Below are 26,167 nucleotides of genomic sequence, written 5' to 3'. Positions count from 1 at the left end.
GACTTCAGCAGCCAAACTTCCCTCACATGTTCCGGGGAGATGCTGACCGCGCAGAGGAGATGGAATTGGCCCCTCAGCTTCACCGCCTCGTAAGTCTACTTTATTGTGCTGCTGGGCTCTAACTGAACCTTTTCTGGAAGTGTGTGAGACCTTTTGCGGCGTGTCTGGAGTCGCTCCTGCTGGCGCGGCTATTTATCTGGGAGGCGGGCAGGAGTGAGGAGCCCGCACACACACAGCAGGGATGCACGCACACACAGATGCACGCACACACAGCAGGGATGCACACACAGCAGGGATGCACACACAGGGATGCGCACAGGAACCGCATCCTATACGTAGCCTACTCTGGTTGCAGGTTTTTGCATCTGATCGTGGCTGCATGTCCAGTAAAGTGCGTGCGCCAGCGGTGCCCGGGGGGCGCACGGCTCGGGTTACTGGCATGTGGATCAGTCTGCATCTGCGTGTGGAGTTTGGAGAGTGTTTCCAGACTCTGTGTTTGTTACACATCTACAAATAAACGAAACAAAAGTCGGTTATCGAAGTTTTTCAGGCTCGCACAGGGTTCCGGGTGTGAAAGACAGAGGCTCATCACCTTTTGAAGGCGGACTTTTCCGTCATTTGCTTTTATATATATATATATATATATATATATATATATATATATATATATATATATATATATATATTATATTATATTAATATATGCCTTAGGTTTTTACCAACATTAACCATTCATATTCAGACAAGTTAGAAAGTTAAAGAAAAAAGTATTTCTGAGCCTGTATACTACAACAGTATAATAAAGTCCTGTAATGATGGCTTTTAGTTTTGGTGTCCACCTCAAGAATTGAAGTGGCCCCCTCTGGCCCCCCCTAGGAAACATTTTTGGAGGCGCCCCTTGCCGTTACCAGAGGAAGTTATGTTGGCAGTGAAAATGTACCAAATGTGCTGCGGAAATACATGACTAACTACAGCCTGGATGACAAACTGATGAGCGAGGACAAGCAGGACAGCAGCCCTGAGGACAAGCAGGACAGGAACTCTCAAGGACTTGTCCTGCTTCAGAGGATGAACCATTGGGATATTTCAATGCTTTTTCCTTTCATAAATGCCCTGCCGCTGTTGCTTGTATATTGAATTAGATTTGATCATTATTATCTTGTAACAGGACTGTTTGTTCCATGAGAACAGTCTGTCCCCTGGCAGGACATATTTAGACCAGAATTAAATGATTTGCTGTTGTTTGAACTCACTGGCTCTTTGATGAGTTGGAACTTATCATGGTTGAAGAAAATTAGAAGTGCATTCTGAGGTCAGAAAGGGCAAGTGACTGTTTTGAATTGTAGAAAACAAAAACAGCTTTTCATCCTTTTTGGTACAAAGTTGAGGACTGTGATCAAATTAGCGGTTGACTAGAAAGGACCAGTCTTATATGGAGATCTAATCCTGGATTGTGGGTCACCTCCACAGACAGCTTTTACTCTCCCATCCCCCAACATTTCTTCAACCTGGAAGGTTTACAGAAATAAAACATCATTATCATTTAAGGAGGTAGTGTTACTTGTGATATTTTTATCGTTTGGCGGTATAATGGCTCTAAGGTAAAAGTACTGTAGATAAGACAAAAGAGGCTGAAAAAGAGCTCTCTGATGTGAACTTAAATGATTTCATGGAGAGGTGAGGTGAAACCAGCATAGTGCAAGCAGCTGTGAACACTGTTGGGGTGTGCAAGTGTAGTAGTTCAAAGGTGTCTCAAAGTACCTCTGTGTGCTGGATTACAATACAGTATGAAGTCCTATCTGTGCTAAATGGATATGAACCACGTCACACACGCGCCGCTTTCCCAGATTTCCATTCAGCTTCACTCTAAACTGAGAGGAAAGATCAATGAAGCTCTTCAGTACAAAAAGCTTTCAGTTTCACATCCAGATTGATCAACATCTGGGAAGAGGAGCCATGAATCAATACCATTACACCACATTTGTCAAAAAGTGATTGAGGCTTTTTTGTAATAGATAGGGTTATTTTTGATCAATTCGGTTTAATTAAGTCAAATTCATTAAAATCTTGTTTAAACTGTTTGATTTCCACTTACTAAATAGCAATCTTGCCTAAGACAACATTGTGAGTTGGACCATTTGACCCTTTCAACTCAATGGACCAAAAGAGGAACACTGTAATAACTGTCCCTAAAACTTTCAAAACTATGAGGACATGTTAGCAATAAGGTTCTGTAGAAGCCGAATAACCAAAGAGACAAGCAAACTGGTGCTTCTGTTGAGCGCATTAACTAAAAGAAATGATGTAACCATGAAAGATTGGCGTAGTAAACTCCAACTGAACATTGCAAAAGCCAGCAGGAACGACAGGGTCTCAACATCTGAAACACCAGGGGGTCTGATCGCATGGGTATAACAACATTCATACCCAAACATGATATTATAAACTCTTCTTTGCATACAGACTTTAAAGGGGACCTATTATGGCATCTAGTACCTATTTTAAACAGGCCTTGAATGTCTTAAAACAAGCTTTTGATTGTTTTTGCTAAATAAATTAGAAATTCAGCCTCTGATCCATGTCTTTATCTTCCCATTCTCTAACCTCATTATCTATGCAGGATTCTGAGTGGGCGGGGCTATGATAATGAGGCTCTGTGCTGATTGGCTGCCTGAATGACGCGATACACCGCTACGAAAAAATGGCGGAAGCTCCGGCCGGCGGAGTTAGTTGTTAGTGGTTTCACGCACCTATGTAAATCACTCCCATTATTACTTAACGACGGGAGCAGAATCTTATTGTCTCGTAGATCCACATCACACTGGACGGCTCATCCGGGCGGCTGTACAGACACTGCAGAATTTGGTTGCTTTCCTCCTTCTCTGAGTTGGCAGGCTGAGGGGAGACCACTTTATAGCGATATGTTAAAGCAAGAGAAAATGTGTTTTTCATAATAGGTCCCCTTTAATGACTTAAACAGTAGCACCAGGATTATTTGTGTGGATATCTTCACTGTCCTCATCTGTGTAGCCTAGCTACCAGCTCCATCATGTCACTCCAGCTAAATAAACATGCAACACTGTCCATCGTGTTCACGTCTGCACACTCCCCTGTGCGCTCCCAAGGGTTTCATCTCTAAAAAGCACAGCAACTTTCACTCAATATATAACAAATCCACTCATGTAAGAGTAAAGAAATATTTAATTTATAATGTTCTTTGTGTAAAAGTTACCGGGTTAGTTTGATAGCAGTATGAAGAAGGTCTGTCTTGAGCAGTAGTAAGAGGACAAGGTGAGATTCATCTGAAACAAGCCGTTTCTATTAATGAAGTGTGAATCCCTGCAGATCCAGGTTAATTCAGAGCTGCCAAGTCCCACACATGCACCGTGAGAATCCTGTTCACATGCATCTCTGCCTACTAATAATATCCTCGGTCAAGGTCAGTAGCACCTACCCCTAGTGTTGGTGAAGCACACTTTGAGCTCACCTGATGGTTTTGGAGAACCTACTCAGTGAATAGAAGTCACTCGTCACAGCCATATCTGCAGTTCGCTAGTCAACTTCCTCAAGAGTCCAAAGGGCTAACCAAGTCCAAGGACTTCCTCTTTAGTTTGCTGTCCTCCCTCACCTGGGGTGACCACCACCAGATTCAAGGATGTCTGTCATTGCAGGCGCCGACAACTTTGCAGCCAGAGTTCCGGTCAGTTGTCTTGGTAATTGAGGTGTGGAACATTCAGGCTCACTGCTCCCCGGTTCCTCTGAGATGCAAATGAAGCTCTGTCAAAGGGGGGAGTTGAAGACTATTCTCAATCAGAATCAGAATCAGAAATAAGTTTATTGCCAAGTCGTTTAACAGACACAAGGAATTTGTTGTAGTGATTGGTGCAATACAAAAGAGCAAATATTATTAAAAGAGAAAATGTACAACATGTTGGTTTTGAAGTGCCGGATTAATGAGTCTGTGCAAAGGTAGCCTAGGATGTGTGTTAATGTGACGCATAAGGTCAGGATTGGAGTCTTTACGTTAATGTAACGTAGAGTGGGATGGGGGGGCAGTCCGTGGTAGACGGTGGAGAGGGGGGACCGGGGCCTTGTTGATGAGGCCAGCTGCAGACGGGAAGAAACTGTTTTAGTGGCGTGAGGTTTTGGTCCTGATGGACCGCAGCCTCCTGCCAGAGGGAAGAGTCTGGAACAGTTTGTGCCGGGGTGGGAGGGGTGTGCTGCAATCTTTCCTGCACTTTCAGGGTCCTGGAGAGATGGAAGATTGCAGCCTTCTCTTCTCTGCAGAGCAGATGATACGCTGCAGCTGCTCCTGCTCCTGCTCCTGCTCCTGACAAGTTTTTTGACCAGATGTTCCCAGCAAACCCTCACTACGTGTTTGGACTTGTTGAGTCTCTCCGGTATCATCCCTCACCATCTAAACCAACTTACCACCAGCTGGGGATGAGGTCTTCATCCCAGTGTCCAGAAATACCTCCAATGATACAACTACACAATCAATCATAGAACTGCGACCCATTTATACCCTCCAATCAACTAGGGAACGCTCCATTGTACAGATTCTGAGCTGGGATCTGTGATTAAGCCCAGTCCACCCCAACACCTCTCATCCTGAACACCTGCAGACTGGAGACTCTCAAGGAGACTGGTTCCAGAATCCACTCTGCATTGAGGTGACCGTGAGGATGTCGGTCTTTTAGACCTTACCCACAAGTTCAACCTCGCTCCCACCAGAGATGTAACATTCCTTGGTCCAAGAGTCATTTTCTCCTCCATTGGCCACAATCAGTGCGTTTACATGGGAAGTTTAATTCCTCTTTAATTCAGAATTAAAATTAAATCCGATTTAAAATGAGTAAAAAATTACCATGTCAACACCTAATTCCAAATGAAAATGGCCATTACAAATTAAACTTAATTCCGTAATAAAGTAAGTGGCTGGTTTATTTCGATTTTAAATCCGAATAGAATAATTCCGCGATCATGTATAAACTCTTTCCTCTTTAAATTAATTCCGGTCTTTCTTTCTGCTCGTTCCCTCGCCCGTCTGTCTCCATGACGCTTATATTCCACTGGGCTGGTTTTCCAAACAAAGTTTCAAGATGGCAGCACACAGTAAACGCTGGTCGTGCCAAAGCACGGTTTTCTATCTCCCTCCTCCTCAGCACACCAAAGAAAATCATCGACATGATGTCGTTGTGCTGCTGCTTCAAAAATAAAATCAAAACAAATCCAAATAGGATGCTAATAATGTGGTCCTTCATGTTGTTGCTAATCGAGTAAGTTTGTTTTCTTCTGGTAAACGTAAATACGTAAAGACGTCCGCCCCCCTATCCAATCAGAACCTTCCTAACCCCCAGACTTTAAGCGGAATTGGATAAAGCCAATCAATTCGGAATTACTATTTCCATGTAAACTCGAAGGAAAATAGTTTATTCTTAATTATTTAATTCGGAATAATTATTTCCGAATTAAAAAACATCATGTAACCGTGGCCAATGCTGATGCCCGTAGCACAATGTACCCCACCCATACAGGACTTCCTGGAAATAGTCAGCTCAGTACCTTTTGTTTTCAATACAATTAACATATTGAAAAAAATGACTGCCTTATTAATATACATTTATTTCAGTTTAGCTAGTAAATAGTTCAGAATTTGGCTCATGGTGGGTGTGTTTCCACTTGTGGTGGTTCTGGGTAGTTTTCCGGAGGCTGGATCGCATGTTTCCATTAACCAGGAACAGTCCTGAAAGGCCTTCAAGACCCTTTGTGGGATGAAAAAGATGCTTGTTCCACCATCGAGGAACCACTTGGAGAACATATTGGACCGATATCTCCTTGTGGAAGGAGAGGTCAGTTGTGTTGTTGCGATTGAAAAACATTGCTAGAATTAAGGGGTTTCTGTCTAAACAAGACATGGAAAACCGTATTCATGCATTCATTTTCAGTAGGTTGGATTATTGCAATGGCATCTTTACAGAAACTGGACCACATTGCACCAGGAAACTGGACCACATTACACCAGGAAACTGGACCATATTACACCAGGAAACTGGACCACATTACACCAGGAAACTGGACCACATTACACCAGGAAACTGGACCATATTACACCAGGAAACTGGACCACATTACACGAGTAAACTGGACCACATTACACCAGGAAACTGGACCACATTACACCAGGAAACTGGACCAAGAAACTGGACCACATTACACCAGGAAACTGGACCATGTTACACCAGGAAACTGGACCATATTACACCAGGAAACTGGACCATATTACACCAGGAAACTGGACCACATTACACGAGTAAACTGGACCACATTGCACCAGGAAACTGGACCACATTACACCAGGAAACTGGACCATATTACACCAGGAAACTGGACCATATTACACCAGGAAACTGGACCATATTACACCAGGAAACTGGACCATATTACACCAGGAAACTGGACCATGTTACACCAGGAAACTGGACCACATTACACCAGGAAACTGGACCATATTACACCAGGAAACTGGACCATATTACACCAGGAAACTGGACCATATTACACCAGGAAACTGGACCACATTACACCAGGAAACTGGACCATATTACACCAGGAAACTGGACCATATTACACCAGGAAACTGGACCACATTACACCAGGAAACTGGACCATATTACACCAGGAAACTGGACCACATTACACCAGGAAACTGGACCATATTACACCAGGAAACTGGACCATAGTACACCAGGAAACTGGACCACATTACACCAGGAAACTGGACCATATTACACCAGGAAACTGGACCATATTACACCAGGAAACTGGACCATATTACACCAGGAAACTGGACCATATTACACCAGGAAATTGGACCATATTACACCAGGAAACTGGACCATATTACACCAGGAAACTGGACCATATTACACCAGGAAACTGGACCACATTACACCAGGAAACTGGACCACATTACACCAGGAAACTGGACCACATTACACCAGGAAACTGGACCACATTACACCAGGAAACTGGACCACATTACACCAGGAAACTGGACCACATTACACCAGGAAACTGGACCATGTTACACCAGGAAACTGGACCATATTACACCAGGAAACTGGACCATGTTACACCAGGAAACTGGACCATATTACACCAGGAAACTGGACCATATTACACCAGGAAACTGGACCACATTACACCAGGAAACTGGACCACATTACACCAGGAAACTGGACCACATTACACCAGGAAACTGGACCATATTACACCAGGAAACTGGACCATGTTACACCAGGAAACTGGACCACATCACACCAGGAAACTGGACCATATTACACCAGGAAACTGGACCACATTACACGAGTAAACTGGACCACATTACACCAGGAAACTGGACCACATTACACCAGGAAACTGGACCATATTACACCAGGAAACTGGACCATATTACACCAGGAAACTGGACCATATTACACCAGGAAACTGGACCATATTACACCAGGAAACTGGACCATGTTACACCAGGAAACTGGACCACATTACACCAGGAAACTGGACCATATTACACCAGGAAACTGGACCATATTACACCAGGAAACTGGACCATATTACACCAGGAAACTGGACCACATTACACCAGGAAACTGGACCATATTACACCAGGAAACTGGACCATATTACACCAGGAAACTGGACCACATTACACCAGGAAACTGGACCATATTACACCAGGAAACTGGACCACATTACACCAGGAAACTGGACCATATTACACCAGGAAACTGGACCATAGTACACCAGGAAACTGGACCACATTACACCAGGAAACTGGACCATATTACACCAGGAAACTGGACCATATTACACCAGGAAACTGGACCATATTACACCAGGAAACTGGACCATATTACACCAGGAAATTGGACCATATTACACCAGGAAACTGGACCATATTACACCAGGAAACTGGACCATATTACACCAGGAAACTGGACCACATTACACCAGGAAACTGGACCACATTACACCAGGAAACTGGACCACATTACACCAGGAAACTGGACCACATTACACCAGGAAACTGGACCACATTACACCAGGAAACTGGACCATATTACACCAGGAAACTGGACCATGTTACACCAGGAAACTGGACCATATTACACCAGGAAACTGGACCATATTACACCAGGAAACTGGACCACATTACACCAGGAAACTGGACCACATTACACCAGGAAACTGGACCATATTACACCAGGAAACTGGACCATATTACACCAGGAAACTGGACCACATTACACCAGGAAACTGGACCATATTACACCAGGAAACTGGACCATATTACACCAGGAAACTGGACCACATTACACCAGGAAACTGGACCATATTACACCAGGAAACTGGACCACATTACACCAGGAAACTGGACCATATTACACCAGGAAACTGGACCACATTACACCAGGAAACTGGACCACATTACACCAGGAAACTGGACCATATTACACCAGGAAACTGGACCATATTACACAAGGAAACTGGACCATATTACACCAGGAAACTGGACCACATTACACCAGGAAACTGGACCATATTACACCAGGAAACTGGACCATATTACACCAGGAAACTGGACCATATTACACCAGGAAACTGGACCACATTACACCAGGAAACTGGACCACATTACACCAGGAAACTGGACCACATTACACCAGGAAACTGGACCATATTACACCAGGAAACTGGACCATATTACACCAGGAAACTGGACCATATTACACCAGGAAACTGGACCATATTACACCAGGAAACTGGACCACATTACACCAGGAAACTGGACCATATTACACCAGGAAACTGGACCATATTACACCAGGAACCTGGACCATATTACACCAGGAAACTGGACCACATTACACCAGGAAACTGGACCATATTACACCAGGAAACTGGACCATATTACACCAGGAAACTGGACCATATTACACCAGGAAACTGGACCATATTACACCAGGAAACTGGACCATATTACACCAGGAAAGCTCCCAGACCCCTGAGCTTCATCTGGATCTGTTAGTTCCTATGAAGCTCCCAGACCCCTGAGCTTCATCTGGATCTGGTTTGTTGTGGTTCCAGAACCAGAACCAAGCAAGGTGAGGCAGCGTTCAGTTATTCTGCTCCTCACCGGTGGAACAAACTTCCTGTAGACCTGAAGTCTGCTGCAACTGTAGATCCTTTAAATCAGGATAAACATATTACTGTTTAATTAAATACTTACCTGCTGTACTCTACTGCCCTTACTTTTCAGCAACTTGTGCTTTTTATTATTTTACTTCTTTTCTTATCATTTTATTTCATGTTATTTGTTATTTACTGTTTAATCGTGTCTTGCAGCTTTTAATGTTGATGTAAAGCATTTTGAATGCCCTTGTGTTGAACTGTGCTATACAAATAAACTTGCCTTGTGATGAACGCAGTGCTTTTGAAGGTCCGGTCAGGTCAGATCCAGGTCAGATCCAGGTCAGATCCAGGTCAGATCCAGGTCATATCATATATATAATATATAATATAATATAGGCAGGTGTGGACCCAGAGATTCCTCGTAGACCAGTGACAGGCTTCTGTGTTATTGTTGCAGCTGCAGATCGCCAGCGAAGATGGTTAAACGTTTTATCTGGCATCAGCTTGGTTCCAGCAGGCCCACCCCACCTTTTAATATTGAGCAGTTTTATTTGAAAAAGTACGTCATATTGATTATACTTAAAGACTTCAAAGCCAGACTAAGGTGGCGGCGTAAAATCCTGTAGCGTAACATGGAAGCAGCAAGTTTGATTTGATAAATATCGCTTTTCCGACAGGTCTAATATTAAACTGCTGTTGGAGTCTTGGCCCATTTAAGAAATGTTTTTCTTGTGCGTAGGAGAACTTGTGCCAGAAAACTCTGAATATCTTGTTTAAGACCAGACTTTTATAACGGGGGAGTAATTCCAGATACCTGCAGAGCAATTAACCTCCCTCTTGAGAAATTCTGTTTATGGATGTTTATTCAATCATCAATAATAATCTTTTATTTGTTCATCATAATCATTGCTATTATTAGAACAGAAGTTTTTATTGAAGAATGTATTCTGTCTTTGTCCCTCAGGTCATAAACACATGATAGTCAGGGTTTCCTGTGTGACTGTCAAGTTGGAAAAGAGTTGGATTGTAGCAGTCAGGGAAAAAGTGAAGCGTGTGTTTGTGAAGTGTTGTTTTGGTTGTGGCTGTGCCCACAGCTGTTATTAGAAATCCATCTGAGTATGGTTCAGAGACAGACTCGGGGTGCAGAGGGATCTGCTGTCTGGGTCAACGCTGTGATATCACAGTGGCTGTTATTTTAACCTACTAAATCAATCATGAGGGGGATTGGTTCTCCGTTGTGGTTGTGACGGTAACTGGGCCCAGGTAAAGTGATACTGGAGACCTGGCAGGGCTGGCTGTGTTCTCCCTGGACCACAACATGTCACAGCAACCACTATTTCCATGAGCTTTTCAATAGATTACTATCATTTCAAGCATCACAAAGCTCTAGCAAAAATGTCCAGTGAGGACGGTCTGGAGAGTCTCAACAACACCGATGAAAGCAACTTCACGAGAGTCAGATCAAAAAGAGCTTAGTGTTCCTGCTGTGGGCCTTAAATATGAACATTTTAAAGAGACAGACACTCAACCCTGGTGCTGTCTGCAGGTCAAGGAAGGAGGGAGGGAAGAAGGGAGGAAGGAAGGAAGGAAGGAAGAAAGAAAGAAAGAAAGAAAGAAAGAAAGAAAGAAAGAAAGAAAGAAAGAAAGAAAGGAAGGAAGGAAGGAAGGAAGGAAGGAAGGAAGGAAGGAAGGAAGGAAGGAAGGAAGGAAGGAAGGAAGGAAGAAGAAGAAAGAAAGGAAGGAAGGAAGGAAGGAAGGAAGGAAGGAAGGAAGGAAGGAAGGAAGGAAGGAAGGAAGGAAGGAAGGAAGAAAGAAAGAAAGAAAGAAAGAAAGAAAGAAAGAAAGAAAGAAAGGAAGGAAGGAAGGAAGGAAGGAAGGAAGGAAGGAAGGAAGGAAGAAAGAAAGAAAGAAAGAAAGAAAGAAAGAAAGAAAGAAAGAAAGAAAGAAAGAAAGAAAGAAAGAAAGAAAGAAAGAAAGAAAGGAAAGAAAGAAAGAAAGAAAGAAAGAAAGAAAGGAAGGAAGGAAGGAAGGAAGGAAGGAAGGAAGGAAGGAAGGAAGGAAGGGAGAAAAGAAGGAAGGAAGGAAGGAAACAAGGAAGGAAGAAAAGAGGAAGGGAAGAAGGAAGGATAGAGCAGGAGGAAAGAAGGAAGGAAGGGAAAAATGAAGGAAGGAAGGAAGGAAGCAAGGAGTAAGGAAGGAAGGCGTAAGGGAGGAAGGAAGGAAGGAATGAATGAATGAGGAAGCAAGGAGTAAGGAAGGAAGGAAGGAAGGCGTAAGGGAGGAAGGGAGGAAGGAAGGAAGGAAGCAAGGAGTAAGGGAGGAAGGAAGGAAGGAAGGAGTAGGGAAGGAAGGGAGAAGGAAGGAAAGAAGAAAGGAAGGGAGAAAAGAAGGAAGGAAGGAAGGAAGGAAGGAAGGAAAGAAGGGAGTAAAGAAGGAAGGAAGGAAGGAAGGAAGGAAGGAAGGAAGGAAGGAAGGAAGGAAGGAGTAGGGAAGGAAGGGAGAAGGAAGGAAGGGAGAAAAGAGGAAGGGGAGATGGAAGGAAAGAAGGAAGGAAGGAAGGAAAGAAGGGAGTAAAGAAGGAAGGAAGGAAGGAAGGAAGGAAGGAAGGAAGGAAGGAAGGAAGGAAGGAAGGAAGGAAGGAAGGAAGATGGAAGGGAGAAAAGAGGAAGGGAAGAAGGAAGGAGAGAGCAGGAGGAAAGAAGGAAGGAGAAGGTCATGTTGACCCAAAGACAGTACAAGAGTTAAGTGAAAAACAACAGGGAAACATGGAATGATGACTGAACGTTTGCATTATTAGACATTATTAGACATTATTAGACTTGCAGCTGAACACATGTTTCTCGGGAATGTCAGTAGGATTAAAGTGAGTGATACCTGAAACGTTCCCCTGAAACGTTCCCCTGCCCCCCCTGGGCTCCAGCAGGCCCCGCTCATCCTGTACAGGGTTAAACAGCAGAGAACATGGATGGATGGAAACCCAAACTCTGGGCTTTGATCACATGTTTAAGCCTCATCATGGTTTGTTTGCTTTGGATTTGGATTTCAGACCTGAACCTTGCTGTCTTTGTGTCGTACATCTGCATCCCTCTTGAGATAATTGTTGCACTTATGACGGTTAAGATCATTTGTGTGGCTCATTGTAACATACCTGTAATTGTTTTGTGGATGCTGTGGTTCTTTCTGGTATTCCACCTTCACTACCTTTAAACCTTCATTTAACTTGAGCTGAATAAGGTCTGTAAGTTTAACCAGAACCAAGGTTTTTGTTTTCGCTGTGGCCCAGACACGTTTGCTTGCTGTCTCTGTTACGGGAGTATTTCACTCAATACCATTCCAGGAATGTGCAACTCCCAAACCTTTCTCTGATTTATTTTGGAAAACGTTCCATTAGCTTTTGGCATGACCACATTACCGTCTTCAGACAGATGAGCAAAAGCAGCAGTAAAAGATTAATAAAGATAAGATCAATCTTCCTGAACCAGACTATAGCCTACAGAGCTGGAAACAATACTCGTACTGTATGTCCTTCCTAAAAATGCAAGGTGAATTAATGGCTTAACATTTCAACCAGATTCAGTTTTGTCCAGGATGTTGGTATGATGATAAAGTGTGTGTTACTGCCGTCAGACTCCCCTCTGCACTTTGAACTTTTCATTTCTGAGATGCTTTTAGGGATATACAGGATGCTACCAGAGGTGGGGAGGAACCAGTTAAATTTACTCTGTTACATTTACTTGAGTAAGTTTGGGGAAATGTTGTACTTTTAGGAGTAGTTTGGAATCACTATACTTTTCACTTTTACTTGAGTAGATTTGTGAAGAAGAAACTGTTCCTCTTCCTCCGCTACATTAGGCTACGTTGAGCTGTTACTTTTCTTTTATCCCTTTTATCCGCGTATGCATCAATCTCATGACATCACTGGTGATTCTTTGGGAAAAATGTTAGTTTTTGCATGTTTTGTCACATTTACACAGACTCAAACACACACAGAGTTTCTATGAGTTCATGTTTGTTCTAGTTCTGCCTGGTTAAAAAAGAAAAGTACAAAGGCTTGAAATGTTGTAATACTTGTGCTTAATTTATTCTTTTATTCTGTTATTAATTCATTTATTTTATTATTTATTAAAGTACATACATTTACTTTAAGATTGTTTTAATTTAAGCTATTTTTTTTTATTAATTTTAATTATGTTATTAATTTAATTTGCCTGAAGATGATTATTTTGTACTTTTGTCTGTTTGAATGTTTGTGTTAAAGAAATAAATCAGACGTTACTCAACAGTTACTCAGTACTTGAGTAATTTTTTACTTTTACTCAAGTAATTATTTGGATGACTACTTTTTACTTCTACTTGAGCCATATTATTCTGAAGTAACAGTACTTTTACTTGAGTACAGTTTTTGGCTCCTCTCCCAGCTCTGGGTGCTACTGACTGGTAGCTGGTGTGTGTGTTGCGCCCCCTGCAGGTCGGTGAGGAGAGGGCTGTGCAGCAGGCGTCTCTCTCCGTGGGTGCTGCTCCTCCTGCTCGTGCTCGGCGTCGCCGTCCAGACCTTTATTGCCCAACAGGCCAGGTGAAGTATCATCCACACCACCGGCACGGAGACACTTTTGTTCTGGTCGGCTCAACCAAATCCCATCCCGTATGTCTGTCCACAAATTCAACTTTGTTTTGATTTATTAGGGAAAAAATACCTTTTGGCGTGTGACATAAGCAAGTTTTATTTACTGTATTTTCCGCACTATAAGGCGCACCTAAAAGCCTTTAATTTTCTCAAAAACCGGCAGTGCGCCTTATAATGCAGTGCGTCTTATATGTGATCATTACGGTAATTTCTGTTACTGTAGTCAGGGGGATTGTGGGTAATGTAGTCAGGGGGATTGTGGGTAATGTAGTCAGGGGGATTGTGGGTAATGTAGTCAGGGGGATTGTGGGTAATGTAGTTGGTGTCGCCGAAGTAACGGCACTAAAAACATCAGGAATCGTCACAGACGTTCAAGACAACAGCAGCGACGCTGATTCTCATAATGGAGACTTTGACGAGACGGAGCAAAGCTGCTTTTTATTTTGTTAATAAAGTTTGACATACGGTACTTTTCTTCTTGTTTTTTTTTTTTGCATTTGCTGTAGGATTTTGTTGCATTTCCTGTAGCAGCTCCATCAGGTAGATACGTAACTCAACCCCAGCCCATATAGTACGGTATTTTACCAGATATTTACCTTATAATGCGGTGCGCCTTATAGTGCGGAAAATATGGTATTTTATTGAACCTTTATTTAACCAGGAAGTCCCTTGAGATTAAAATCTCTTTTTCGAGGGAGACGTGGCCAAGATAGCACACCATTACAGAGTTACAAAAATGATTAAAAAAAACACTTTAAAAACAGACAAAGAACAACAGACAAGTACAACAAAATCCAGTTCAGAAATAGCAATTGCACTCTTCAGTTACACAGTTTTTTACCAGAGCTTTGACTCTCCCAGGGAGACCCGATCATTAAGCTGTAATGTTCTGAAGATTGTTCCATGACCTGAGCACAAAATAAGAGAAAGCTGCTCTACCAAGCTCTGTTAAATCCTTGGTACCTGGTAGAGCAGCATCTAGTGGAACAGAGATTATAACTGTTGGTGAGTGATAGGAGATTACACAGATATGAAGGAAGTTTACCCAGTAAAACATAGCAATGCTGCTTTCTCCTTAGGCTCAGTGAAGGCCAGGAAACCAACTCCTAAAGTACACAGTGATGTGTCTGGGACGATGAGGTGGATATTCAAACAGAGTGGAGGGAGCCAAGTGTAGAGGAGGCAGATTGCATGTATATAATATCCCCATAGTGTAGAACACTTAAGAACGTATCCTGTATACCAGTTTTCCTAACCGCTAAATTAAGGCAGGACCTATTTCTATAATAAAAACCCAGCCTAAGTTACTGCTGCTCCATCTAGAGCAGCAGGGTTTCATCTCATGTAGCGCTGCAGCTTTCAAATCATTTAGTAATCCAGTATTCTACTGAAAATTACATCGATTAATCGAGTAATCGGATAAAACATATTTTTGCGAAAGAGTAATTATAAATATACATATATACATAATATACATAAGATGTTAGATGTTAATTGACATTACTAAGACTAAATGATATAATCCAGTAGGTTCATGGCTGTGCATTTAAAAACCCTGAACTTACACCAGTCGACCAAATTCACTGATTCACTCAAAAAACTAATCTTACCAAGAAATGTTCTTATTTCTAACCTAAAAATGCCATTACACCTGATATCAGACATAACTTAAAATGTTAGGGGTTTTTCCCACGTGTTTCAATTTAACTTTCATTTGTGTCAAGCACATTTTAAGTTCTAGTTAAGTTTTAAGTCAAAGCCTTGATAAGATTTTGAGTTTTGGCAGTGTTCAAAATATAATTCTGATCCTGCTGTATTGGAGCACATTAGGCACCAGCGCTACTGGATGTTTTATCCATCAATGAATACAGAGCTAAAATTGAAAACTACCCAGTTAGCTTTATTACGTTTTCTTTTTCCCCCTCATCTCTCTACAGCTCTGTGTTTTTACAGATTAAATGCGTTAGCCGCATGGACAGTCGTTATGTTGGCAAGGTACCGTAACGTTAATCTCATTAAGTGGCGTCAGCGCGTTGTGCAGCATTAAACGTAGTCCGGGAGAAATACCCCGTCTTTGAGCTGGTGAAATTAAACAATGATTAATTATTGGAGGAATGGTTTCAGCCCTAATCTCATGGTGGCATCAGTGGAGCTGTCATGTAAATGCTCTAAAGACTGGACGTCTAGCGTCAGCCGTTGTTGATGCAGCCGCATGTGACCGGCGGGACTGAAGAAGATATACCGGTCCAGAACTGTGACATTACTCACATAAAAGTGACGCCAAAGACTGGTGAGATGCAAGCTGAAGGTTCAGTTGTGTTGGAAAACATCAGATACGTGTCAGATTTAGAACCACGTATACAAGTGACCGGGTCTGGAATGAGGAATGGGTTTCATGTCATTTGAGATGCAACAAACCAAATGGGATTTGGGTCGCTTTACTCGCAGTGTGAACGTGGCCAAAGTCTAGACGAGCCTGCCCACTGCATATTAGTGCAAAGTTACAATAACACGTTTTTAGCTGGGATCCAGGTGTCAAAACGCTTCTCCTGAATTCAGCTAAACTATTTGGAAACATTTTTCATCCACAGATCAGCAGAAGATAACAGCAGTTACGCTCTCATGAACTCCAGCACTGAAACATGTTTGTCAGAACTCTAGGTATTTGATTAAAAGAAAAGTCAATGTAGGTCAACTGACTGAATGTTTCCAAGAAGCCAAAATGGTTGAACAGACAGATCCAACCTTATTGGGACGGTCCATTTTCAATAGCTTCATTTCAATTCAATTCAATTCAGTTCAGCTTTATTTATATCAAATCAAATCATCATAAATGTCATCTCAGGACACTTCAACAACACAGTTCAGCTTGGAACACTGGCTCATAACAACAATAGAGTCATTCACAGAGTTGGAGAGAGGAGAGGTGCATTATGGGAGGTCTCCCAGCAGTCCAGGTCTATAGCAGCATCACTAATGGCACTTTTATTCTAGTACCTACTCACTCCACTCCACTCGCCTCCACTCGCCTTGCCCTCATTTCTTTTTAGATACCCAGATCAGAAGTAGGAGGTTGGAGAAGCTGCTGTGACGTATTTGATTGTGTATCTAAAGGAAGAAGACAACAACACTCAAGATGTAGAACCTGGAGGAGATGATAGATGTGCTGCTGGGTCTGTGGCTTGTGTTTGATATCAAGTTAAAAAATGAGAGAGAAAGAAGCTTCAAGCGGCGGCGCTTTTAAATTTTTTGTTAGTTTGTCTCTGTGCTGCTGAAAAGTCAGCTGGAGCCGTGAGCAGCTATGAAGAGACAGAGCTCCTGGTAGATCTGGTCGTTCCTTATCTCCGTCTACATCCCTTTTTAATTCTCTCCTCAGCACCAGGTTTATGAACATCTGACCCTCAGAGTTGGATCATGAAACAGACTTTTGCTGCCGTTGCCTGTTGAATAAAATTAACCAGAATCCGTCAGAGTCTCTTTCTCTGATTTCCTCCTCCTGACTCAGACGTCTGACTCCAACCCCCCGACCAATCGGTGGCCTGTAGTGTGATGATGTCAGATACAGCCCACTCAGCAGCTTAGAACCTCGGCAGAATAGTTACAGACTCTGCACGCCTCCACCCACCTCCACCCACCTCCACCCACCTCCACCCGCCTCCACCCACCTCCACCCACCTCCACCCACCTCCACCCACCTCCACCCGCCTCCACCCGCCTCCACCCACCTCCACCCACCTCCACCCGCCTCCACCCGCCTCCACCCGCCTCCACCCGCCTCCACCCGCCTCCACCCACCTCCTCCCACCTCCACCCACCTCCACCCACCTCCACCCACCTCCTCCCACCACCCACCTCCACCCACCTCCTCCCACCTCCACCCACCTCCACCCACCTCCACCCACCTCCACCCACCTCCACCCACCTCCTCCCACCTCCACCCACCTCCACCCACCTCCACCCACCTCCTCCCACCTCCACCCACCTCCACCCACCTCCACCCGCCTCCACCCGCCTCCACCCGCCTCCACCCGCCTCCACCCACCTCCACCCGCCTCCACCCACCTCCACCCACCTCCACCCCTAGTGGAGAAGCTCAAAACAGGGGGGCGAGTGGAGTGGAGTCGCGCTGAGTACTAGTGGAAAAGTGCCATAAGTGATGTTTCAGGTCACCTGATCAACCCCAACTATAACCTTTATCACACAGGAGGGTTTGCAGCTTCATGTTAAAGGTAGAGAGGGCGTCTTGTTCCTGGACACGACCTCTCGGACCCACAGGTAAACCTGCTGGTTCCTGGTACCTGAAGGTTCTACTCCCATCCTCCTGTTACAGCCTCTCTGATACATGGGCTGGTGATCATTAAGAGGTTTCAATGTGAGGGGAACAAGTTTTACTTCTATTTGTGGATTTCAAAGGTAGACGATGAAGAGAAGATAAAACTGAAACGTGATCTCTCCTGCTGGTTCTTTTCAGAACCCCGGCTGCAGCATTTTGGATGAGCTGGAGATGTTTAGAGTTTTTAGGACGACCCATTAATAAAGAATTACCACAGTCCATTCTAGAGGTAACAAGTACACCCATCAGTTGTTATGCATCAGTCTGAGACAGGATGTCCCTGATTTTAACAATAAACACAAAATACTAATACAAAGAAAAATCAATGATATTGTGTATGTCACTGCTTATTCATTGTATCTCAGTGTTTGTTTATCAGTTAATAAAAGTTTCAAATGTTACGTTCTGTTGTTCTTCTGAGGTTTCATTTTAAGGGAAGAACGAGGTTTTTCATTTTTTAAATGAAAGATTTTGGTGAACCATCTTGACATTTATAACTTTGCAATTTAAAATGTTTTCGGTGTTTTTGTAGGGGATGCCCCGATACCATTTTTTTCACACCGAGTACGAGTATTTAAATTTGTGTACTTGCGATACCGAGTACCGATACTTCTACCACAAAAATAACTAAGCAAAAAATGCAATGAAAAATGCAATGAATTGGAAGACAGGTTTTATTTGCAACAGATAAATTCAATAAAAATTAATAAAATGAGTAGAATAACTATTTTAAACAAAAAATAATAATCTGTGTAAATATAAAGTCTCCACACTGGCACTGTCTTCACATTTTTTTTTTGTCTGCACGCGTATTAATGGTTAATACCATGCTGGTAAGAACCTAAGACATATATATGTGCATTTTTTTATATAAAATACATATGATTTTATTTTTTTTAATATGTCAAATATATTTATTTTATTAATTATATATATATATATATATATATATATATATATATATATATATATATATATATATATATATATATATATATATACATATATATATATATATATATATATATATATATATATATATATATATATATATATATATATATATATATATATGTATATGTACATATGTACATATGTACATATGTCTATGTGGCTCCGGGGACCGGAGACGGGCCCGGAGAGAGGGAACCCCCCAACAGGGTGACACCCGCGCGGGCCCGACAATGGAGGGCCCCAGACCCAGACATCCCATTCATCCATCCATTCACCCATCCATTCACCCATCCAATTTCTATAATAATAATAAAGTATACTAACAACATACGTAATATACTTGGTCTTCTCCAGCTGACAGTGGCTGCTCATCCAGCGCTATATAACGGTTAGAGCTTCCGTTACTTTAACGGCCCGTGGGTCGTCTCTTTCCATTGTCTGTCTCTTTTGCAGAACCTGAGCTAATGTTGCTGTTGTGTTCTTGCAGTAGCATTAGCATACTCCGTATACTCAGCTTTATGATGCGTCTTGAGATGTTTCATCAAGTTGCTGGTAATAAACAACGTATTCTCCTTTCCTCCTCATGACACCTTACTAATAAGTTTCAGCTTGCGTTCCCGTACGTTCATGTCCGTTCGCATGCACCACCAACTGCAACGTCGCTCATGTACTACCAATGGTAACCGATAGGGGGCAGTAAGCAGAGCAACAGTTGGAAAAGTGATTAAATATTTATTAGTAACGGTAGTAGCAGCGGTAGTAGATGTCTATTAACATCTGGCGAAGGGACTGCCCATGAAAATTAGCCTTTCGGCTAACTCGGGTACATTTACTTTCTGCAAGGAAACGTTGATCAATGTACACTGTCCCTTTTTAAAAAATAAAGAATTATTATTATTATAAGTAGTAGCAGTAGTAGATTAGAACAACGAACAAGTTGACATGACAACATTGGATGAAGAGGAGATTATAACATTGATTTGGTTGCATCTCGGCAAAGGAAACGGTGCCAGCTGGTATCAGACCGGGACCAGCTGGTACCAGACCGGGACCAGCTGGTATCTGATCGGGACCAGCTGGTATCAGACCAGCTGGTATCAGACCAGCTGGTATCTGACCGGGACCAGCTGGTATCAGACCGGGACCAGCTGGTATCAGACCAGCTGGTATCTGACCGGGACCAGCTGGTATCTGACCGGGACCAGCTGGTATCTGACCGGGACCAGCTGGTATCAGACCGGGACCAGCTGGTATCTGACCGGGACCAGCTGGTATCTGACCGGGACCAGCTGGTATCAGACCGGGACCAGCTGGTATCAGACCGGGACCAGCTGGTATCTGACCGGGACCAGCTGGTATCTGACCGGGACCAGCTGGTATCAGACCGGGACCAGCTGGTATCAGACCAGCTGGTATCTGACCGGGACCAGCTGGTATCAGACCGAGACCAGCTGGTATCAGACCAGCTAGTATCTGACCAGCTGGTATCAGACCGGGACCAGCTGGTATCAGACCAGGACCAGCTGGTATCAGACCAGCTGGTATCAGACCAGGACCAGCTGGTATCAGACCAGCTGGTATCAGACCAGGACCAGCTGGTATCAGACCCGCTGGTATCAGACCAGGACCAGCTGGTATCAGACCAGCTGGTACCAGACCAGGACCAGCTGGTATCTGACCAGGACCAGCTGGTATCAGACCAGCTGGTACCAGACCAGGACCAGCTGGTATCTGACCAGGACCAGCTGGTATCAGACCAGCTGGTACCAGACCAGGACCAGCTGGTATCTGACCAGGACCAGCTGGTATCAGACCAGCTGGTATCAGACCGGGACCAGCTGGTATCAGACCAGGACCAGCTGGTATCAGACCGGGACCAATTCAATTCAATTCAATTTTATTTATATAGCGTCTAATACAACAGAGTTGTCTCTAGACGCTTTCCAGAGACCCATACCCAGAACATGACCCCCGAGCAGTTATTACATAAACAATGGCAGGTAAAAACTCCCCTAGTGGGAGAAAAACCTTAAGCCAAACAGTGGCAAGGAAAAACTCCCCTTTAGGAGGGAAGAAACCTTGAGCAGGACCAGGCTCATAAGGGGGGACCCTCCTGCCGAGGGCCAGACTGGTGGGTCAGGGACGGCAACAGCACAGCAGGCAGGTGGAAGCAGCAACGGGATGACCGGGGGTGGGGACCGCAGGCCAGCACACAGCTCCCGAAGCTCCGGCCCAATCAGCAAGTCCCAGGTTGGGGTGCAGGGTCAGGGAAAGACTTGTGCTCCGTAATGCAAGCTACAAGCCACCCACGACCACCTGCAGGACAAAAGAGAGAAAAGGGAGGAGAAGGGGGGGCCAGCAACGGGATGACCAGGGGTGGGGACCGCAGGCCAGCACGCAGCTCCCGAAGCTCCGGCCTGACCAGCTGGTATCTGACCGGGACCAGCTGGTATCAGACCGGGACCAGCTGGTATCAGACCGGGACCAGCTGGTATCAGACCGGGACCAGCTGGTATCTGACCGGGACCAGCTGGTATCAGACCGGGACCAGCTGGTATCAGACCGGGACCAGCTGGTATCTGACCGGGACCAGCTGGTATCTGACCGGGACCAGCTGGTACCAGACCGGGACCAGCTGGTACCAGACCAGGACCAGCTGGTATCTGACCGGGACCAGCTGGTATCAGACCAGCTGGTATCTGACCGGGACCAGCTGGTATCTGACCGGGACCAGCTGGTATCTGACCGGGACCAGCTGGTATCAGACCGGGACCAGCTGGTACCAGACCGGGACCAGTTGGTACCAGACCGGGACCAGTTGGTACCAGACCGGGCCCAGCGCCACTCGCGGGCAGAGCCAGAACTGCAGGTGGCGTACTCTCTTCTCATCACACGCTGACTGCAGCTCAACATCTCCCCCTAGAGTCGCTAATCAGTAACTACAACAACAATGAAGTGGTATCGGTGCGCGGTATCGGAGAATTTTTGTGAGTACGAGTACGAGTATATGAGAGCAGTATCGGCCCCGATACCAATACCAGTATCGGGGCTGATACCGGTATCGGTATCGGGGCTGATACCGGTATCGGTATCGGGGCATCCCTAGTTATTTGTCTTTCTCGTGTTTCAGAATTGAGACGAATTGTTGTTCATTATATTGCAGCTGTATCAGTCATGTGACATACTGACCGTTAAGGACTTTTTTCCAGGGTTCTCAAGCTGATGGGACTCCAACATTCAAGGTCCTCCAATAATGAACACAACCTGTTTCCAACGCTGCACAACATGTCTGCGCACCTCTACTCTGTCTCTTCTACGACATTAAAGAAGGGCTGGATGCAGAGGGAAGAACATGCAAATCCTCATCATCGGATTGAGGGACAGGGAGAGTCCGGAGACCACCTTCCCCTGAAGAACATGGAGAAAAACAATATCAAACTTCCTTTAAGCTCCAAGACAGGAACAGGAGAGGTTTCACCTGGAAAGCTGTTTCTGCCGGATGAGCGAGACGAACCGAGACGAGCTCCTCCCAACGCAACATGCCACCCAAAGTCTCACATTGTTTTCCTCAAGACACACAAAACAGCAAGCAGCAGCATCTTAAACATTTTATATCGCTACGGAGAAAGCAGGAACTTAACCTTCGCCCTCCCGCTGAACAAACACAGCCAGCTGTTTTACCCACACTTCTTTTCTGCACATTTTGTGGAAGGCGTCAGCAGCGGGAGATTGAGAGACGTCCACATCCTCTGCAACCACATGAGATTTAAAAAGTCTGAGGTGAGCTGAATCAGAAAAATCACTCAAGGTGTTTATTTGTTACTGTTTGTATTCATTTACAGTCCAGATTAACGCAGATGTTTGGTGGGACGAGTACAAGACCCAGAGCAGACTAGAGTGGCTGCAGCACCTAACTGGTGGAAAAGGGGGTCTTATATGAAGGATAATTATATGAATAAAATATGATATGAACAATATATTAAGGACAAGTCTAAACATGGCTCATTTAGCTGATTTATATGGGGATCAATATGTTTTTGTTGATTGTAAGATTCAGTTGAGTTCAAACAAGACCAGGGCTGGGGATCCATTCAAATGTCAAGAATCGATTGGATTCCGATTCTTAAGATTCAGAATCCATTATCACGCTTTGATTCAATCCGATTCTGATATTGATTTGGGTTAGTGTTATTAAAACAGTTTTTTCAGCTGTTGCATGAATGATATGACTTTAGTTCTGCAACATATTAATACTAGTATTATATTGAAATTCAACAGCAAGTATTGCAGCTAATGATGCTGTAAGGACCAATCAGCTCCCAGAATGCTGATAGAACTGAAACAGAAACATCGTGGGGCAGAATTACCAAACAGATCCAGGGAGGAAACAGAGACGGATGAAATCCGTTTTATTTTTTTCCCAGATTCCATTTTTATTTTTTTCCATTTTCAGTCTTTTAATTTTTGAGAATTGGGTTTTTAGCATTTTATGCAAATGTAACCCCAAGACAGTATATAAAGTAATGAAATATAGACAATTTATGCAATTATAACCAAAAACTTTAATGTTTTCATACCTTTAAACATATTTGAATGCAAAAACTTTTTTGGGCATGAACACAAAAATACCAAAAGTTGTAATGTACATAATCATGGAAAAAAAAAATCGATCTTTAGACATACAATTCGATTTTTAGGAATTAATATGAGAATCGATTTAGAATCGGAAAATCTATTTTTTTAACACAGGCCTAGACAAGACGGGAAGTTTGGGATTACAAATCAGTTTTGACATTTGTCATAACGTACTTTATGAACCAATGAAACTTTGTTTCAACTTTCTTGTGAATATCCATCTATTTGTACACATAAGGCCTGCAACACATTCCTGAAGTAGAATTTTGAATAAAAAATGCAGACGGCGTTGAATGCCATAGATGAGTTTGCATGAAGAATGGGATGAATTAACACCTGAAGCTTTTGATCTCCTTGATTTGGCTGGAACCAGAAGGACTACTGATATTACAAACCTTTTGGATTGTGAGTGTGTTTACATGGGAAGTTTAATTCCTCTCTAATTCAGAATTAAAATTAAATCCGATTTAAAATGAGTAAAAATGACCATGTAAACACCTAATTCTGAATGAAAATGGCCATTCTGAATTAAACTTAATTCCGAAGTAAGTGTCTGGTTTATTCTGATTTTAAATCTGAATAGAATAATTCCAGATCATGTACCCACTCATTCCTCTTTAAATTAATTCTGGTCTTTCTTTCTGCTCGTTCCCTCCCCCGTCTGTCTCCATGATCTTATATTCCACTGGGCTGGTTTTCCTAACAAAGTTTCAAGATGCAGCAGCAGTAAACGCTGGTCAAGAGCATAGATCATTTATTTAATAAATAGAAATCATTAAAAGAACAGATGGAAACAGGAAACAGTTGTGTTAGTTTTTCTTCCGGTAGTTTAACTTCCGGTCCCCCCCCTATCCAATCAGAACCTTCCCAACCCCCAGACCTGGAGAGGAATTGGAGAAAGACCATCAAACATGTTTTCCATGTAAACCTCAATTCAGAATTACTATTTCCATGTAATTCAGATTCAGATTCAGATTACTTTTATTTGCCATTTGTGTTAAACACATAGGAATTTGTCACGGTGGTAACAGTGTGCGCATTCAGAATATTACTTTCACATATAAATAAATAAATAACAGACACATAACACCACAGTGAGGGAATAAACAAAAAATAAAGTGCAGGCATATACAATAAGTTATAGTCCAGTTATAGTATATTTAAGTGACACCGGTGACCTGTAAACCTGTAGACCTGTTCGGTGTAAACTCGAAGGAAAATAGTTTAATTCTGAATTATTTAATTCGCAATAATTCATTGGGAATTAAAAAACATCATGTAACCGTGGCCTGTGTTGCAGACCTGAAATGCAGCAACTGATGAATATTAACAGCTGAAATGAAGCTGAACACTTGGAGACCCCCTGGGCTTCGCTGACTCCAGTGGTGTCCAGCTGTTTTTGTTCACTTGTGGATGATGACGGCATGTTCGGAGTATTAACCAGAATATTTCTGTCTGCTTCTTGTGATGACTACGGCTCAGCTGGCCAAAGTGATGCCTGAGGATGCAATTTACTTTTCCATCCTCAGGCATCCTGTGGACATGATGGAGTCCATCTTTACGTACTACAGGAGCATCCCAGCCTTCCGCAAGACTCGCAGCCTGGATGACTTCTTGGATAGCTGCCGGGAGAAATACGAGCCGTCCCTGAGCAACAACCACTACGCTCACAACGTCCTGGCATTCGACTTCGGCTTTGACAACAACGCGGCAGACGGTGCTGAAGACCTGGCGGAGCGAGCAGCCACGGCTATCACTGCTATCCAACGGGAATTCCACCTCGTCCTTATCTCTGATTACTTTGAGGAGTCCATGGTCCTGCTCAAGCACGCCCTCTGCTGGTCCACGGAAGACATTGTTTCCTTTAGGCTCAACAGCCGCAGTCACCAAACTCGCCACCGCGTTTCACCCGACACTGCAGAGAAAATCAAGCGGTGGAACGCTTTGGACTGGAGGATTTACCAACATTTCAACACCACTTTCTGGCACAAAGTGGACAATGTGGTTGGGCGGGAGACAATGAAGCGTGAAATTTCACAGCTGAGACAATTACAGGCCAAACTGGCAAACATCTGCCTGAAAGGTGGAGGGGCAGTGGACCCGTCCAAAGTAAAAGAGACTGGGTTCAAGCCCTTTCAGTACGGAGCCGCTGTGATTCAGGGCTACAACCTGAACTCACACCTCGACACACAAACCAGGAGGAAATGTCAGAGGCTGATAACTCCTGAACTGCAGTACACCAACCATCTGTACAGGCAGCAGTTCCCTGAGGAAGCTGCCAGGATCAGACAGGCGGCTAAAACCGCTGCTCCTAAAGGAAGAGCATCGTAGCCTCCTCTCAACATGCTGATTATCACGGAAGAGTATTAGGGCCATGCAGGAGAAAAAATATTTGAGAGGGGAAGATTTCTTTTTATTGTGCACTT

At 43.6% G+C, this 26,167-nt stretch overlaps 1 protein-coding gene across 1 annotated transcript; it reads left to right on the top strand.

Annotated features, from left to right (window-relative positions):
• gal3st2 (galactose-3-O-sulfotransferase 2) lies at positions 1-26,167 on the top strand. Its single transcript, XM_061713520.1, has 4 exons — positions 1-89; positions 13,664-13,768; positions 22,316-22,886; positions 25,224-26,167. The coding sequence occupies exons 1-4, from the start codon at positions 40-42 to the stop codon at positions 26,070-26,072; spliced, it is 1,575 nt and encodes a 524-aa protein (XP_061569504.1). The 5' UTR covers positions 1-39; the 3' UTR covers positions 26,073-26,167.

The sequence above is a fragment of the Cololabis saira genome, chromosome 22 (genome assembly GCF_033807715.1).
Source record: "Cololabis saira isolate AMF1-May2022 chromosome 22, fColSai1.1, whole genome shotgun sequence".
Classification (NCBI taxonomy): Eukaryota; Metazoa; Chordata; class Actinopteri; order Beloniformes; family Belonidae; genus Cololabis; species Cololabis saira.
Note: the sequence above shows the minus strand (reverse complement) of the source record. Positions and strands in the feature narration are given on the sequence as shown.